The sequence below is a fragment of the Rhipicephalus microplus genome, chromosome 4 (genome assembly GCF_043290135.1).
Source record: "Rhipicephalus microplus isolate Deutch F79 chromosome 4, USDA_Rmic, whole genome shotgun sequence".
NCBI lineage: Eukaryota > Metazoa > Arthropoda > Arachnida > Ixodida > Ixodidae > Rhipicephalus > Rhipicephalus microplus.
Genome location: NC_134703.1, coordinates 104,950,268 through 104,968,357, shown reverse-complemented (window position 1 = coordinate 104,968,357; position 18,090 = coordinate 104,950,268). Strand labels below are relative to the sequence as shown.

Genomic DNA, 18,090 nt, shown 5'->3' with positions numbered 1-18,090 from the left:
GGTTGATCGGCTGAGAGGGAGCTGTAGTGCACTCGGAGGCCAGTCCAGCATTGGAAAGCTCTTGTCGCACAATGGCATGTACCAGTGGCACCACCTGAGGGCTAGAGTCACAGGCATGGGAGCACGTGGACGCAGGAGACAGAGCTTCAAGTTCACGTCTGATGATCTTGGTCACGTGCTCTGCAGTTAACGGCGTCTGTAGCGCAGGCCTGTGTTCGCATGACCAGGTTGCTGCTGTGTTCGGTAGTCGAGTGAAATTATGGGCGATACGTCGACATTTTTCGGCCTCAAAACGCTGGCACTCCTTGATGATGGCATCGACCGTGTTGCAGTCCTTGCATATGAGGAGGTTGAATGCATCATCTGCAATGCCTTTGAATATGTGAGCTACTTTTTCGGTTTCTTCCATACCGTTGTCCGCTTTTCGGCAAAGGGCAAGCACTTCCTGTATGTAAGTCACGTAGGACTCTGTTGACGTTTGCGCACGAGATGCGAACTCCTTCTTGGCCGCTGCCTTTCTACCCACAGACTTGCCGAAAAGGGCGCGCATCTTTTCTTTCCACGCATCCCAGCTTCCAATTTCATCTTCTTGGTTCTCGAACCATACTTTTGCTGTTCCTTTCAAGTAGAACAGAATATTGGCTAACATAAGAGTTTCGTCCCAGCGGTAATTCTTACTTGTACGTTCGTACAGCGGCAACCATTCTTCGATGTCGACATCATCCGTGCCACAGAACGTGCCAGGATCTTTTAGCTGTGGAAGGACAACAGTTGTTGTAGTCGCCTCAGCGGGAGCCGGTCCCTGGTTTGCCATGGTGGAAAAATCCAAGCGTCGGCCACTGCAGAGCTCCGTTATATCGTGTTGTATCCGGCACCTCCACCAAATGTTACGGGGGTGAGAGAATGAATGAAATGAATATATTTACAAAATATACAGGGAGAGTCAGAGGCAGCTGCAGCCAAGATGGAAGACCAGCAGCAACAACAACACGAGCACGGTCGCTTTCATCGTCTTCGCCGTCTATGGTGCTCTTTCGTTGCCGATGTCGTGTAACAATATGATTATGAGAGACGCCGTAGTGGAGGGCTTCGGAAATTTCGACCACCTGGGGTTCTTTAACGTGCACCCAAATCTGAGCACACGGGCCTACAAGATTTCCGCCTCCATCGGAAATGCAGCCGCCGCAGCCGGGAATCGATCCCGTGACCTGCGGGTCAGCAGCCGAGTACCTTAGCCACTAGACCACAGCGGTGGGGCTAGGTATAGCATTTGACCTCCAAGGTGGTGCCGGTGAGAGATTTCTTCTGTGCGTTGTTTAACAATAAAAAAAATAGTGCTCAATGTACATGTCAATGGCTGCTAATGGAGAATGAGAGACAGGAGCATTCGGCTTTTAGTCAACGCGCACGCTGCGATCCCCATTAGCAGCCATTGGCATGTACATTGAGCACTATCGGACAAGAAAGGGTTCCTACATTATACTCGCTGGGTGTAACCTCCTTAGTTTTAGAAAGGTTTAGGGAGCGTTGAGCCACAAGGCCATGAATACGATGAACTAATATATGCCATGAATGAATTCGAGGTGGTTAAAGGGGGGAAGCAGATACGAAGCGCAAGCCGTAAGAAATTAAAAGCTGAATCCTCCTGTCTCTCATTTCACATTAGCAGCCACTGGCATGTACATTGAGCACTATCTGACAGGAAAAGGTTGCTACGTTATACTCGCTGGGCGTAACCTCCTTGGTTTTAGAAAGGTTTCGCGAGCATTGGGCCGCAGTGCCATGAACAGTATACACTACTCGTATATACCATCAACTAGTATATACCATGAATTCAAGGTGGTTGAAGGTGGGAAGTAGACCCGAAGCGCACGCCGTAAGAAATTTTGCGTGTGCCACCTGTCGTTTAGTCCTTGGAATGTCCACTGAATGGCGGTGCTTCTACATGGGGAATATATGATAAAAAGATGCGAGATGGTGGGACTTGGAGTGTTGAACAGATGGACGAACGGACACACAGACAGATGGTGGATGGACGCATGAAAGGACGCAGGGGCGGATGCATGAACAAACACAGGGACGGGCGCACGAACAGACGCATGGACGGTCACACTGACGGACGCATGGACGGACGAATGCTTCGCCCCACTCTCCATCATTCACTCCGTGGATATGGTGCCATTTTTTTTTCAATCTCTCCAGACACAAGACTATCATCTTTCGACGTCATTTGCAGATTAACATGCAGATACGTGGCCAATTTTTTTTTATTGAGTGAAACGTTACAAAGCGGCGCTCCAGATATGTACAAATGCATACACGGACATTCGTTGAACAGCCACATGTGTTTTATATAACCAGCCATTTTCAGTCGTGTAACAATGCCAGCAACAACATGGATATTAGCAACACCAGAAAGGGTAAGCTGACATAGAGCGCTGGTTCTCGCAAGAATGGTAACCCAGTACATTGCTACATGAATCAACTTCAGTGAATGTCACGTTACTACAATCGACCTCAACCCCATATGATCGCTTTATCACAGGAGTACACATGTAATGTTTATAAAATTGAATAACCAGCACTCCAAGCATAATGAACGTTTCACGAATATTAAAGTCAATTTGAAAAGTAGTTCAGAGACCTGGCGTAGCTTTGTCATAGATTGATGCCACGCACATTGCTTGGCTTCAATTCAATCTGGGACCAAGACATTCATTCGTTGCATTCGTCAGGTCAACGCTGCAGATGTAAACTTTTCCTTAAAGCTCACGCCTTAAAGTTACCAATGTATGTTCACGCTATTCCTGGGTAGATATAAAGTGTCATCACCTGTGTCACATACCCGCTCTTGGGTATGTGCCACTGCCTGACTGAAAGTGTTTGGTGAAGTGTACGACGGGATAGGGACATTATTCATGTCATGTCATGTCATGGATGGATGGATGAATGGATGGATGGATGGACGGACGGACGGACGGACGGACGGACGGACGGATGGATGGATAGATGGATGGATGGATGGATGGATGGATGGATGGATGGATGGATGGATGGATGGATGGATGGATGGATGGATGGACGGACGGACGGACGGATGGACGGACGGATGGAAGGATGGATGGATCTTCTTCGTATATGAAATTGGCAATGTTTGTGCTAAGCCGTGCAAGGAACTAAACGATCCTGAAGGCAAATCTGTTTTTTTTATTTCTGGGTTGTTTCGAGGCCTTAGCTTGGTGATGCAGGTCGATTCTAGGACGCTTCTAGGTTGTTTCTGCGCTTTAGACAGCTTATGCTAGATGGTTTCTACGTTGACTTTTAGTGCAGAGAGGATCGTAATAAATCGCAGATAGCCACAGACACGACACAAGCACGTCGTCGTTGGCGTAGCCCTTCCGTCACTTCGGGGTCTTCTCGCAGCCTGCGGTTCGTTCCTGCTTCCTGGTATTCTCTCGTTGTGCGACTAAGGGTCTTCGTGTAGCTGACATCGCTTCGCGGTGATTTCGCGGGCCAAACATTGTTTTTTGTTTCTTTTTAATGGGTATGTGGTGAGTAGAGGTATTTACCCAGTTTATGTGCAACATACCAACCTATGATGATGATGGTGATAGTTTTTAAGCCCACACAGTGGTACATACCCGAAAATCCACAGGAATTACGGCAAGCCTAAACATTTTATCAATTAAAATATAGCCGGACACTTATATAGCCACCAAGCTAATGGCGGCAACTGTCAGCCTTCCCGCGGGGACGACGTCCTAGTGGCACATGCCGGGTTTTGCTAGCAGGTGGGTTTATGTCGACAGAGATGAGTCTACACTCTCCGCGACATGAAGCCTTGCTTGAACCGGGTATTTCCAGTAGCTCACTAGTCGCCGTTAGTTTCGCTAATACATCACCGAAAGGGTGGCCTGACAATTATTTCAAAGGGTGTATTCCACGTTGCATATTCGCTCATTCGGTTTGGATCCAGTAGCAAGTAATATTGCGCTAAATTTTTTTGTTGAGCGCAGAAAATCTTTCCTAGAGATTTCTCCACCTCTTTGCGTGCGTGCGTACGTACATACATACATACATACATACATACATACATACATACATACATACATGCATACATACATACATACATACATACATACATACATACATACATACATACATACATACATACATACATACATACATACATACATACATACATACATACATACATACATACATACATACATACATACATACATACATACATACATACATACATACATACATACATACATACATACATACATACATACATACATACATACATACATACATACATACATACATACATACATACATACATACATACATACATACATACATACATACATACATACATACATACATACATACATTAGGGAATAAATCAATACTCGCCAGATATTTTGCATGCGGATGAAACCTAACGTCATGGTTGGGTTCATTCCGTAGTATGCGATGTGTGCTGCTATTGATCTTCGCACGCTAATCCTGTTAACGTCTTTCTCTCTTCTCCTTGCCACTCCCGTTTGTTCTCGCAGGAATGAGCGAACACCGCTGACCGAGACTCGCCCGTCACCATGAGCGTACATTCATGGCGCTTTTGTGTCCCACTAGTGGCTCTAGCGTTTTTCTTGTTGATTCTTCTGTCGTGTCCATCGGCATGGTGAGTACCACAGCTCTTCTTATTTTTGTCAAAGTGTGTATTAGTGGCGGGCCTCCAATAAGGCGGGGCAAACAAGCTGTTCTGCGATGGACGAGGCACATCAGTTGATGCTCTCAGGCAACCTCAAATTGGGGCCTTTATGCACTTGGGGTCCGAAGTGCTGGCTCTAATACCGGTCTAGCGTGGGCACTTTTGATCGTGATTATGGCCAAACAGGATCAAATGTCTTGGTCACGATCAACACATTCCAAACTGATTCACATCGAGCTTGACGCAAACGTCAGTCTAATCGCGATCTGACAATCATGGTTATCTTGATTTTGATTGGGCATGATCACGACTAAATGTGATGGTCTAGCAGCACTTAACTTTGAGCGTAATTGAGAAGAAAGGTCCTGATCGCAGTTCAAAAGTGCCATTGCGTCATTGGTATAACATGCCCCTGGACAACTTTTCATAGCAAGTGAAGATTACCTGACCTAATTTTGTGAACTCTGTCATTAAGTATTGTAAATCTGGATCGCTACTGTATATCTCTACATTGCTACCACTAATACACTAACCGTATCTTACTTCTATCGCGGACGTGTTCAGCTTTGCACGGTTGTCACTAAAGCCCAAGTCCTCATGCAGGCTCACACCCACACGAATCATTGGGTGGATATCGATAACTTATGGCGCGCGAACGAGCGCCTTCTAGCGGATTATTCAAGACATTCCTTGAGAAGGATCTCTAGCGAGAGGAGTGGTAACTAGAGTGGACGGCGGCTTACACGGAAATGTATGGTTTTGTGTGGGGTTTAACGTCCCAAAACCACCATATGATTATGAGAGACACCGTAGTGGAGGGCTCCGGAAATTTCGACCACCTGGAGTTCTTTAACGTGCACCCAAATCTGAGCACACGGGCCTACAACATTTCCGCCTCCATCAGAAATGCAGCCATCGCAGCGGGATTTGATCCCGCGACTTGCGGGTCAGCAGCCGAGTACTTTAGCCACTAGACCACCGCGGCGGGGTGAGAATATAGGGTCGAGCATAGGTGAATCGCATCAGAAGAACGATACTGGAGTGATTTCTTGACCTCCTCAACGCTCATGCTTTCTATAGGCGAACGTGTGCGGCATTTTTAAGAAAAAGAGTGAGGAGGGGGAGGCAGATAACGCTGCAGAAAACACAAGCAATGAATGCGCCTAACATAACAGCACAGACTAGGACACTTGCACTTGGCTTTGAATAGTGCGCTTGGCCATACTCATGAGTATTTCTCAGATGCGCTTTGTCATACGGCGTTGGTCACTTGAATAAATGTTACTTGAAGATATTGGTGGTAGTTGTGGTTGTAAGGAATAGAAAAAAGGCACCTGATTTCTGTCTGCCCGAGTGGTGACACGGCGCAGTGCCTTATAGGGGGGGGGGGGGGGAAGGAGGGATAGAAAAGAATAGAAGGAAATAGATGAAGAAATAGAGAGGCAAGCGACGGAAAATATAAGGGGATAGGAAAATGGGGATCCGGTCGAAGCAGTCCAAGGGTGGGGCACCACAATGCGAGAGCTGCACGGCGTCAGGAGACCGCGGAGGGTGAACCAGTTGGCGGGAGCTACGCTGGCGTCGGAGATCGCGAGGGCACGTCCGTCCAGCTTGAAATCCTCCGAGCGAATCCCTTAGAGATATGTAGGAGTTAACAGCGTAACAGACTACGCTCGAAGTTCAGTGACCTCTGGTGGCTTGTGCATCGTCAGCAGGTCTAGTTAGCTTTCGAGAATAATAGAGTCACGACATCCTGCGCTCAGCACTCACGTCATTCTGTTGAGCAAATCACGAAAGGTGTACCTAAAATGCTAAATGTCATCGGCGTCTTCAAGTGAACGTCATTATCATTCTGGCTCTTTTGTTTACTTGCTGCAGAAACTTGCTACGAACTTTGCCGAGGGGTGGCTCTCTAAGCAGGCAAAGCGAACAGTATGCACGCTACGCAGTCGTAACTTTACACTGTGGTACAAAAGGCCCGCCAAACCGGAATATTTGTTGTAGAAGCACATGTTAGGGAGACGTGAAGATACAGTTTACGTGCTCGTAGGTGGTGGCGCAGTTTCAAGCATGGCTGTGAGTGGTGGGCGAGTAGTATACTGCGTGTATCAGGCTTTAGCAAAAAGACACGAAGACGCAAAAGATTACAAGTTTGGCGCTGTGTCCTCATAGTTTTTTTTTTTTTTTTGCGCTAAACATTAAGATATGCTAGTGCGGCTCAGTATAAAACAAAACTCCACGAACAGAGCTTAGGCCTTAACGTCACTTTCTTCAGAACGTGCTTTCGTGGCATTCTCGGTAAATGAGAGTTCTGTGGAATACACTGTATAGAATGGCGGATCAACTGACTCACGGTAAACCTGACACAAGGGAAACAAAACGCCGTGGTACGTGGCATGAACGAAAGAAGAACCCGAGCTGGGTCTCAACCAGGGTCAGATTAAGGAGACGGTGTTGCTAATCCAGCGCTGGTCGAGTTCGTTAGCCACGACGTCCCACGGCACTAATGAACACCCCGACGTGGTTCGAAATGTTTCCAACATCTTGCAAACCCCAGTTGCGCCGGTGGGGGATGCCGAATCCCGCTGATTGAGAGTGAACTCTATTAAAGGTCTTATTTGCTAAGCACTAATCGGGATGCTCTCTTCCTTCTTTTATCGGCGCTCTGTTTTCAGAATACTAAATGGAAGCCCCCTGCACTACTGCTAATACTGGGATTAACCAACTCGTACTAACCATGTTAATCGTTTGAGGGATGTATTAACCTGATACAGACGTGGCTCCGAAGCATGCCTTTTGCCATTAATTCTACGCAGTGGCGTGTTTTAGAGAGGCACGCTGAAGCTAAGCAATTCTCTAATAAATTCGACTGGAAATACGTGGAAAATCCTTCGTGCAAATCACTCGACATGTTGTATAAAAGAGGATGTCGTTGGTATTCTCTGGTTGCGTGCTTGCGTGCGTGCGTGCGTGCATGTGTGTGTGTGTGTGTGTGTGTGTGTGTGTGTGTGTGTGTGTGTGTGTGTGTGTGTGTGTGTGTGTGTGTGTGTGTGTGTGTGTGTGTGTGTGTGTGTGTGTGTTCCTTCGGGTGAATTATGATATCTGGGGCGGAGTTGAATGAATGAATAAACTTTATTGCCGCATCCGGCATGTTTGTGGTCGACACTAGACAGCACATGGACACCAGTACCAGGAGACCTTGTCTCCCTACAGCCTCCTTGGCCTGCTGGATAGCCCATTTTTGGTCTTGGACCTGCGGCCTGAGCAGCACTGTGTTTAGAAAACTATTTATTCGTTCGGGCTCACTGTCATCGAAGAGCCGGTTTCGGTAATTTTCTGTCGAGCGACAGATATGGTTAAACTATTACGTAAGTCTTTCGTGTAACTACGGGCTCTAAAAGTAAGTCAAACAAACAAAGGAATGCCTTGTTTCACACTTCGTCTTCTTCGCCTTTTCTGTTTGCGAAGCTGGTTCGAACATAGAAAGGAGTGTAAATATAATTTCTTCTATATGTAGGCTAGAGACTCAACCAGTGATTTCGTTCTTTATGCCGCAGTTAGAAGCAGGTCATTGTTATCTGACTGCTGAAAAACGTTTGCCTCAGTAGGTAATTTTCTCAAAACTGTTTTTGAAGTGCCTATGACATCCTGTTCATGAGTGAGGCCGTTATACTTTGTTCGAAGTAGGCACTGTGTACATTCGTTCAGTGCCGCATCATCCACATTAGGCGAAAATCAATTCTAAGTTTCAAAAAAAAAACATTTTGATAGAAACAAACGCAAGTACATGTGTTAGACAGTATCATTACTTTTGTGGTGACATGCATGTCAAATAATAAATTCTTGCTACATGATCAAGCAATGACCGAAAAGTTAGTAAACGTATTATTAGCATCTTTGAACTACGGCTAATCGCTAAACACCTATGACTCTCACGTCAGAAATTGTGCACCAAAGCGCCTTGTTTCTTTACGCATGGCGTTGGTGCGCGTCGCGCCGAGTTCAAAAGGAGGCACTTTTTCGCTTATAACTTACGCAACTGACAAAGCGTGGCAATTACCCATCCAACGGCAACAACTAAGATTTTTTTACTTGTCATAAGTAGCCGCAATGTCTTCATTGTCTTCATTTTGCGGGGTGGTGACAAAATGACGGACGCATTGTAATCTTCTTGGGCCTTGAGTGTGCACGTCTGCCCAGACAGGTATATTTCGGTTGTTACATAATTGCGAAACACCTTATAATTTAAATTCATGTTTCGACTTCAGTGGGGACAGCGCATAAAAATGTCTCCTTGTTGGGCTGCTCCTTGTAAAATAAAAGCAACAAAAAAACGTGGTTTTCCCTGCCCCGGTTTTCCCATCTAAGCCGGTAATCTGACCAACACAGGCTCTAAACCACTGTATCTTGCAGAGTTCTTGAAAATGTCTTCTTGGGTGTCCTTGTAGGATTTTAAAACAATATCTGACGTTCTAACGTCCCAAAACTGTGATTTGATTATGAGAGATGCCGTAGTGGCGGGCTATGGAAAACTTGACCATCTGGGGTTCCTTAACGGGCGCCTAAATCTGAGCCCACGGGCCTGAAATGTTTTCTACCGAATGTTTTCAAATGTTGTCAACTGTTTTTGTATCTACCGAAAATGCACCCGCCACAGCTAGGATTCGATCCCACGACCTTCGAATTATCAGTCGAGCGCTATGACCTCTAGACCACGGCGGCGACGCCTTGAAAGGTTTCTAGTAGAGATGAACAGTAATGAATCCTATAGGCTTACTAGTTTTCTGAAAAAGAGAATGCCTGGAATTCAGTCAGGCCTAAATGCCTGCTTCTTGAGTAGCGACATAATGGTGACTCGGGCGGAGTCGGCTTACCAGTCCACCGATTTCACACGACCAGCGTGGTTAATAGATACGTGACTTAAAAACAATGGGAACTATGTGTAATGGGGGCTCACGCATCATTTAGATTATACGGGGGGACCGGGCACGCCTCAATTTCTTCATTTTCTGATAAATTTCAAAAGCGGATGCAGAGGAGCACCGGCAACAATATTTTTGATGAAATGTACTCCCTATGAATATTTATCTACCTTTTTTTAACACGGAAAAGTCTTAAGCCGGAGTCCACTTCTCCGCTGACGTATTTCCGTCACAGATATGACGTTGTAAATTAGATACTAACAGAGTGCAATGGAGAAACCGAGAAGGAAAGATTATGTCACGTGGCGTCGAATCAGCAACCTCTCGGACCGAAGCGCGCGGTGCTCACCACTATGTCATCTAACGCATGTTGTCAATTGTGTTAACAGCAAGCCTTTTATATACACCATACATCGTTCGGCGGTCCTCTGAGCACCGAAACTGTTGCGCGTTTTCATTAGAGAGTTTTAGTACAGCGTACGCTGCGTACGTGGCGGCGTTGCGTACGTAAGGACGCCACGTTCTGCGTAGTGCGCATGCGCAGACCGCAACGCGCACGTACCGCATTACGTACGCGGCCGCTACGTACGCACGCATGAGATGCGTGCGTGCGTACGTATGAGGTTAACGCGCTGCTCTCGAACAAGTTCGCGACAGCGCGAGACTTTGTTTTGCAAAATGACGGAAACGAAAGCAAGCACCGACCGGCTCTGTGGCTTAAAATATGGCCATAATCTGGCTATAACACTTGGATTGGCTCAGATTGGCTGTCAACAACACGTGCTTCTATTTTGATCTATTAGATGGCGCAACACGCTTCACGCTCGTTACGTACGCGGCTACTACGGCGTACTAAAAGGCGATTAGTGGCAAACGACGCCACGTAACGCAAGGCTCTTGCGTGATGCGTACGTAGCACCATTCCGCAGTACTAAAACTCTCTATTATCACGAGCGAAATGGCGTGACGGGCTCGCGGTGGGCGCGTTCTAAGGATGGTCGCCTCCACGGAGCGTAGTCTCTCCTATGCGGGCGCTTAGCAGACTCTTTTGATTCGGGAAAGGACGAAGGTCACTTCGCTCGCTGCCTCGGCTGCGTTCACGAAAGGAGCGCACTGCTGACACACGACGAAGTAAGAATTGCGACAGTTGTTCGCTCTTGTTCTGTGTATACTTGTGCGCTCGTTTCGTGCGTCATCTTTCTGTTTGAACAGCGCGCCGAGCTGCTTGTCGAGCTGTGGCGTTTGATAGTCTGTGCTCGTCCTATGTATGCTTATTTCGTGCGCGCTTTTTGCTTGAGGTGCGCGCTGCAAGTTTCGAGCTGCTTGTTCTTAACATGACTTTGCAATTTTGTTATTGTTGCTGAAACGACGCACAATAAAAGCTCAACTACCACAGTGAATACACGTTCCACTTTCGTGTTAAACGAATTCGTAAATGGGGGATGGGGGATCAGCCACGTTCTTTTTCTTTACTATCATGCAAAACGTCATATTCATTTAACGTTCAATGTACTGTATACTTATTGATTTCATCAAAAACTTGCGAACGTTTATTGAAATGGTATACTTACGCCTTGTACTTCAATATTTAGATGAATGCTCCTCGATTTTTTTTTATCCGAATGTTGCCACATCAAATAAAGGTCAGCTTGAAAGTCTCAAGACCTCATTGATCAATAAACAATAAAAAATTATAAACAAACAACAAAAAAGAGGTGGAATTCAATGTTTTGGTAGTTTTGATATTTATGCGTCTTTGTTCGCACTTTATCATGGCGCCGTCTGTTGTAGCTTTTTGTAGCTTAAAAAAAGATCCAGATTTGCGTGTTTTTTACTGTTTTCTACAATACTCTGCCAGCGACCTCGAGGCAACAAGAGAGAAAAAATGGAAGAAGTTGGGATCGAATAAGCTTTATAGAAGGAAGCAAGCAGCTCACAGGACCGGCGTTTATAAAGACGTCAGAAGACGTTGACGACGCGTGGTTGGAGGCAAGCCCATTTCGCTGGATTAGCTGGCGCGTAATAGGATTACTACCCTCTACATCGAAAGCTAAACTCCAAGCTTGCGTCGGGGGAGATGTGGTGCGCTGGGATTGGAACCGCCTTTTCCAGTAGCCAGAACTGGTGGTGGCAGGAATAGGGGACAAACAGAGGTCTCTCTCTCTTTCTTTTTTTTTCTTGCTGTGAGTGGCCATTCAGCGGTCTGACACTGCTAGAGTTGACCGCTCGATGCCGAAACGGGCCATGGGTCGCGCTTGTGTTCTGAATAAAAAAGTAAAAGGACGATCGGAACTTTTTTTTTTTCTCCCTATAAGGTCCCTCAATCTGTACTTCCAGGGTAAGCTTCTTGGTAGGCCTTGTTTCTCGACGCTCGTTTGTGCACCGAAGCATGTGTGCTCTATCGGCCAGCTTTTTTTCTTCCCTTCGGCTACAGGTTCCCGATTTTAAGTATACCTAAGCGCGCACGAAAACTTGAGCGCAGTATATATTGAAACCTCCGGTCGCCCGTCCATATGACAAGGTGCGTTTCGGACTATTTCGACTTCCCGAAAGCGCTTTACGAAAGTCCAGCTTGTTACACCACTGGCTTCTTATTACGCTTTGTCCCTATGCTCTGGCCAAACAAGGAATATATTGCAGTGGGATTGTTATTGTTGGGCTCACTCTTATTGCATTCTTCGTAAATAACACAGGGCTCAGGAAAGATGGCACACAAAGATGTCTGAGGGCTTGTCCTGTGTAACTTATTCTTCGAGGGCACCATTTTCTTTTTTCGACTTTGTATGGCCTTTGCGACGAAATCCGTGTGGGAAGGACAATAATCACCAGCACGTATGTATGTATGTATGTATGTATGTATGTATGTATGTATGTATGTATGTATGTATGTATGTATGTATGTATGTATGTATGTATGTATGTATGTATGTATGTATGTATGTATGTATGTATGCATGTATGTATGTATGTATGCATGTATGTATGTATGTATGTATGTATGTATGTATGTATGTATGTATGTATGTATGTATGTATGTATGTATGTATGTATGTATGTATGTATGTATGTATGTATGTATGTATGTATGTATGTATGTATGTATGTATGTGTACTATCGCGCTCAATATGAACTACACCGCGGCAGTGCGCGTGGCCGACCACTCTGTACATGGTTGTACAGTGGCGCCGATCACGACATGTTTTCAAGTTATCAAGGTAGCATGTGGCTGTTCCTGCAAGTACGCGTCACCTTCAATTGCTTGCACGCTAACCCTCACTTTGCCCTGTAAGGACATCAGCTTCAAAAATGTTGACTGCCATCGCGGCTTCACCAACAAAGACTGATTTTTTTTCTGAAAAGAAAAACAGATTCAACAAGCTAAATAAATCACAGGTTTCATCGACAGTGGTTAGACGCCAACTAAAACGTTTCTGAATAAATTGAAACCTAGGTTTTAACGCCCCAAAACCATCATATGATTACGAAAAATGCCATTTCGGAGGGCTCCGGAAATTTCGACCACCTGGCGTCCATTGACGCGCACTGACATCACGCAGTACACGGCCCTCTAGCATTTTACCTTTTTTGAAGGGTGTGAATTGTTCCCCGGCCTACAAATAAAGGAGGGTCAGGGTGTAGACTAGCGCTTCTTCCCAATACGCCCTGGCATGCACAGTCAAACTTTTTCCCAGTGATTCGAAAAGATGCCACGGTCGGCGCCACTGTACAACCTTGCAGTGCGCTCGTACGCGCACTTGCGGGGTGTAGGTCATAACGAGTGCGATAATACGTACGCGAGTGTGCAGTGTTCGTGTCCCAGAAAGAAAGCAAAAGCATAGAGAACTCGCGTGAACTCAGGCATGTAGCCCGCATTACACTCAAGCCCAACGGGATTAATCCAACTAAAAAAAATAACAAATAAGGGAGATATTTCAAACTGAGTAAAAGAAAACATCTATATTTAAAAACAATGCTTTCGAATATAATACTTTTGAGACCGCTCGAAAGTACTCTATTTGAAACATTAGGCTGATTAAATAGTAAGCGTAGGCTATAAATAACAATTATCTTTTGGGAACCCCAAATGGTTAACGTAACCATTTACTGTTAAGTGTTAATACTGCGGTTATGGTAGTGTTGACTTGAATGGGGTAGTAGTAAAGGTAGCAGATAGTCTCGGCTTATCCCCCCGCAGTTTTTAGCAACACGTGCCTCCCGTAAGACGCCGCAGTGGTGGCCCGCATCGGAATCGCTAAGCTTATTTGCGCGAAACTGTCGCACTCGTAACGAGCGTGTCTCTTTCGTAACCCAATTAAGCGAGCGAAATTCCGCGTGGGCACGTACGTCGGCGTTCTCTAAAGTCGCCGGTACGTGCATCACTTACGCCGAGTCCATCGTGCATTAACCCTAATTTAAATCCGGGCCCGATGGCGTGCCATGCACCGCCACCACGGCGCCACGCAAAGCGGCGTACATGAAAAGACGGCGACGCGTTCTACTTAGGCTCTGCGGTATGCTGCGCTATTCTTGCATGCTCGTGTCCGTAAGATTATCCCTGTGAAGTTCAAGCGAGCAGAAGACCAGTCTGTCAGAATAATGCTCCCCATTAAAGTATCCTATTTTGTCCATTCATGCCTCTTGAATGCTGTCACATGTCGGTCCAGCTACCGGTGCAAACAGGGCAGTGGTGTAGCTCCCGTTCCCCTGCCCCCCCCCCCCTGCCCTCCTCCCGATTTTTCTTTTCGCCATGGCATACCGAGCGAAAAATGACCAATTCAATGAGGTGCCATTGCTCTCTCTCTCTCTCTCTCTCTCCATATATATATATATATATATATATATATATATATATATATATATATATATATGTGTGTGTGTGTGTGTGTGTGTGTGTGTGTTAATATAGCAAAGTTGGTGTGTTGGTACCAACATCATCGGTTAATGAATTTTAAGGCACTCTCATATTCTATGTATGCATGTAATGCCTGTTTGGACACTCTTTACGTTTTTTGTTTACACTTGAATTTCATGTGTCTTATTTATCCATGAAGGAGTATAGGCATGTATGGCGACGTTGCAGAAGAATCATCACGCGTAGTCTCCAGCGTAAAGTCGCCGAGACATGTATTGTTTACTCAGCAGTCAAACCACACCTCCTTATTAGAGGTTGTCACGGGGACATTTTGGTAGATACATTCATGGCCAACCAATGGCCGGAACACGAACATACACAACTTAAGAACTACACTCACGTGTTTATCCGTTTTAGAGCGTTCAAACAAAGTGTAAGGTGGCACTTAATTTTTTTGCAAATGTTTTTAAACACGCCAATCCTTCATTTCGAAGTCCAACGCCACGCGCCGATGTGTCTTCTCTGTGCAAACTTTATACGTCATTCCAGCTCCTTGCAGCCGCACGTCTCTGCCACGGATGACAAGTTTTGCAGTTCCTCCTAGGCATATGCATGCAAAATAGGTGCATACGCTTACCATATTGGGAAGCTAAACGAAACATTATACGTCTGTTACGGTGTGCTGGCCGGGCTTGGAACGTTGACGCGAATGTAAAAAAAAAGAAAAAAGAGAAAAAACATCGCGCGAAAGAACGTGGGGATTCCGAGGTTGCGAAGGAACAAAAGGGAGCACCAAGATGGGGAGAGGCTAAAGAGAAAGAGGAGGGAGACGAGCGAGTCGTTTGCAAAGCGACGCGGAAGGACCGTAATGTATTCACGAGCTCAAAGTGCGCGCGTGGGCGTACTTTTGCGCTTTGCGGGGCCATCCCCGCGTTAATGCGAATGTAGCCGAGAGGGCGCGCGTTGATGGACGTCCTGATTGGATCGCATGAATGAGAGATTAATTAGAGACTTGTTTCGCGACCGTACGAAACTGACGCGACACTGGCGCGTTCTTCTTCTTCCGGTCGCAGTGAATACTACGTGGCTGTCCTTGTCCTTTTTTTTATGTTGGGATGCATGGACTCCTTGCAAAACAGTTAAGAGAGACGCCATTAATGGAAACATTTGCAAGCCAGCCACGTGGCGTTCGGTAAAGTGGAGTCGCTTTGCACTCGAGGTCTATACTGGTCTGCTATCCTCCGGGAAGGTCATATTCATTACTGTTTTTTGTGACTACTATAAATGGTCGCCGTGCTTCCGAGTTCGCTTTCTGTAGCATCGAACTTTCTCTCGCCTTCGTTGACAGAAAGCACTGATTCTTATCGTTCAGGCTCGAGGTATTTCACCACGTCGGGAACAAGAAGAGCGAGCGCAATGTATATCATCGTATGGCGACTCATTTGGCTCAGATTTCGCATTAAGGGGCGCAAGCGCCCTCCTGTAGCTCCTGCTAGTCGGGCCCCATTTATTTATCTACAGCTTTGTCGGTATGTACAGGGTCCGTACATTTGAAGCCCTTCAAAGTACTCTTTTCATAGCACAAAAGGAAACATTCACCGCTACAAAAAAACAATTCCTTTATATGTTTTTACGCATGTCATCGTTTCGTCTGCCTGCACCGATGGTAGCGTAAAATTATAGGAACAAGTTTGTTCTTGCTTGAATAGTTCAATTCGGGAAAATTTGATGCGTTGCGACCTTCATGCGGTGTCGTATATAGCCACTCTTCGCATCATTATTTTTTTCTCAAGAGCGCACTTTTTTGTTAGGCCGCAAAATGACGAGGTTGCATTAGGCTCACCATTGTCATTGTATAGCACCGGTTCCAGTGCACCATAATAAAGTCTCATAATACGTTATTGGTTTGTATCCACAATGGTGGGGAGGGGGAATTCATATATGCCGATCAAGTAATACTACGAAAAATCGGAGGAGCAGCTATTGTGAAACAACGCTGAAAGGAGAAGAAGGCCGGTAGGATCCGTGTCTTGCATGCCACGCAACTTTCACGCAGTCCAAACAACGGGCCACAACGCGTAGCTGTACGGGGCACGTGAGATGCCGTAGAGATGGCGTGGTGTACAGGTCAGGTACGGGCAAGATCGATAATATTTTCGCCCAGGAAACGTACGAACATACATTCCGTATGCGCAATTCCAAACTATAGCACGACATTCGCCGATTCATGACACCGGCTTCGGCATCTAACAAAACTGACGTCGCCGCTTTAACTCTCGCGTGCTCAGCTAAGTGGCGCCACTTCCCAGGTCATTCTTTCGGTCGTTTTGGGGGCGAAGCTCCCTATGCCGTGGGTCGTTCTTCCGCGATGTATGTAATAGTCTGTATACAAATGTCTGTATACACCTGTATACAAGTGTTATGTAATCGAGGCTTTGTAACTAATAAAAACTGAAACTGAAAAAAAAATAGTCGTAGTATAGTATTAGGTATACCTCCACGGCCGGACTAGAGGAGCTGCCGGCGCGCACCCTTTTCGATTGAGGAGGAAACCCGCGCACGTTAATCATGCATAAAAAGATAGTTGTTACTAATGCAATTACTTGAAGAGACGAGTATTGGTGACTTAATCTCAATAAAATTTGCCTTGAATTTGATGCTTACTAAAAAAACTTATATCAGAAGGACGCACTTTGAGCACTATCTGAACAGGAAGGGTTGCCAGATTAAACTAGCTGGACGTAACCTCCTTGGTCTTGGCAAGGTTTAGTTAGGGTTCGGCCGAAGTGCCATGAATATACCGAACTAATATATAGCTATCAACTAGAGGTGATGGGGGGTGGGAAGTATACACGAAGCGCAGGCCGTAAGAAAGTGAGCGAGTGCCACCTCTCGTTTAGTCCTCGGAATGTCCGCTAGATGGCGGTACTTTTATATGCGGAATTTATGATGAAAAGAAGCCAGATGGTGGTACTTGGAATGTTCGCTTGATGAGTGGATGGGTGGACGGACGGGCAGACGCAGGAACAGACGCATGGGCGGATGCACGGATGGTCACTCAGATGGACGCAGGGACGGACGGAAGCAACAGCAGACGAACGCTTTACCGCACCCATCATCATGCACTCCGGGGATACGCTGTTAATTTTTCATTCGCACTTTTTCACGTATAACGCACCTATCGCAAGCTCTTGAATAAGCGCTAGAGTTCCTTGGCAAAGGTACTACGGAAGCGTCTTTTTTTTCTTTTGGCGAAATGTAAAAAAGTTGATAGCGCGAAAGAATATATTGCTCCTGGCAAATATATATATTATAATTTTCAGCAATATCCTAAGAACTTCATGTTAATTGCAAGCATTTCAGAGTGAATGAAGAGACTCGCGAGAAAACGAAGCAAAACCAAATACATCGCCATAAGCGTACACGCACGTACGCCCCAAGGAACGACATTTTCGTGTCTTAAGAAATCGGAGTTCACCTTTTAAAAAGAAATATTGGTATACGTTTTTGCAAACACTCTCTTTAAAACTATAGCAATTGTCAGTCGCCAATACACAAACATGCGGACCTGCAGGAAGTCTCTCCAGAAGCCCC

At 45.8% G+C, this 18,090-nt stretch overlaps 1 protein-coding gene across 11 annotated transcripts in view; it reads left to right on the top strand.

Annotated features, from left to right (window-relative positions):
- The window catches only part of GluClalpha (glycine receptor alpha 1), a 212,081-nt gene that overhangs the window by 75,131 nt on the left and 118,860 nt on the right, over positions 1-18,090 (top strand). For all 11 annotated transcript variants that reach the window (XM_075893427.1, XM_075893425.1, XM_075893426.1 and 8 more), the window contains one exon: positions 4,566-4,690. In XM_075893427.1, the coding sequence (XP_075749542.1) occupies positions 4,605-4,690 (86 nt within the window). In that variant the 5' untranslated portion in view covers positions 4,566-4,604. Of the gene's footprint in view, positions 1-4,565; positions 4,691-18,090 lie in introns of those variants that run through there.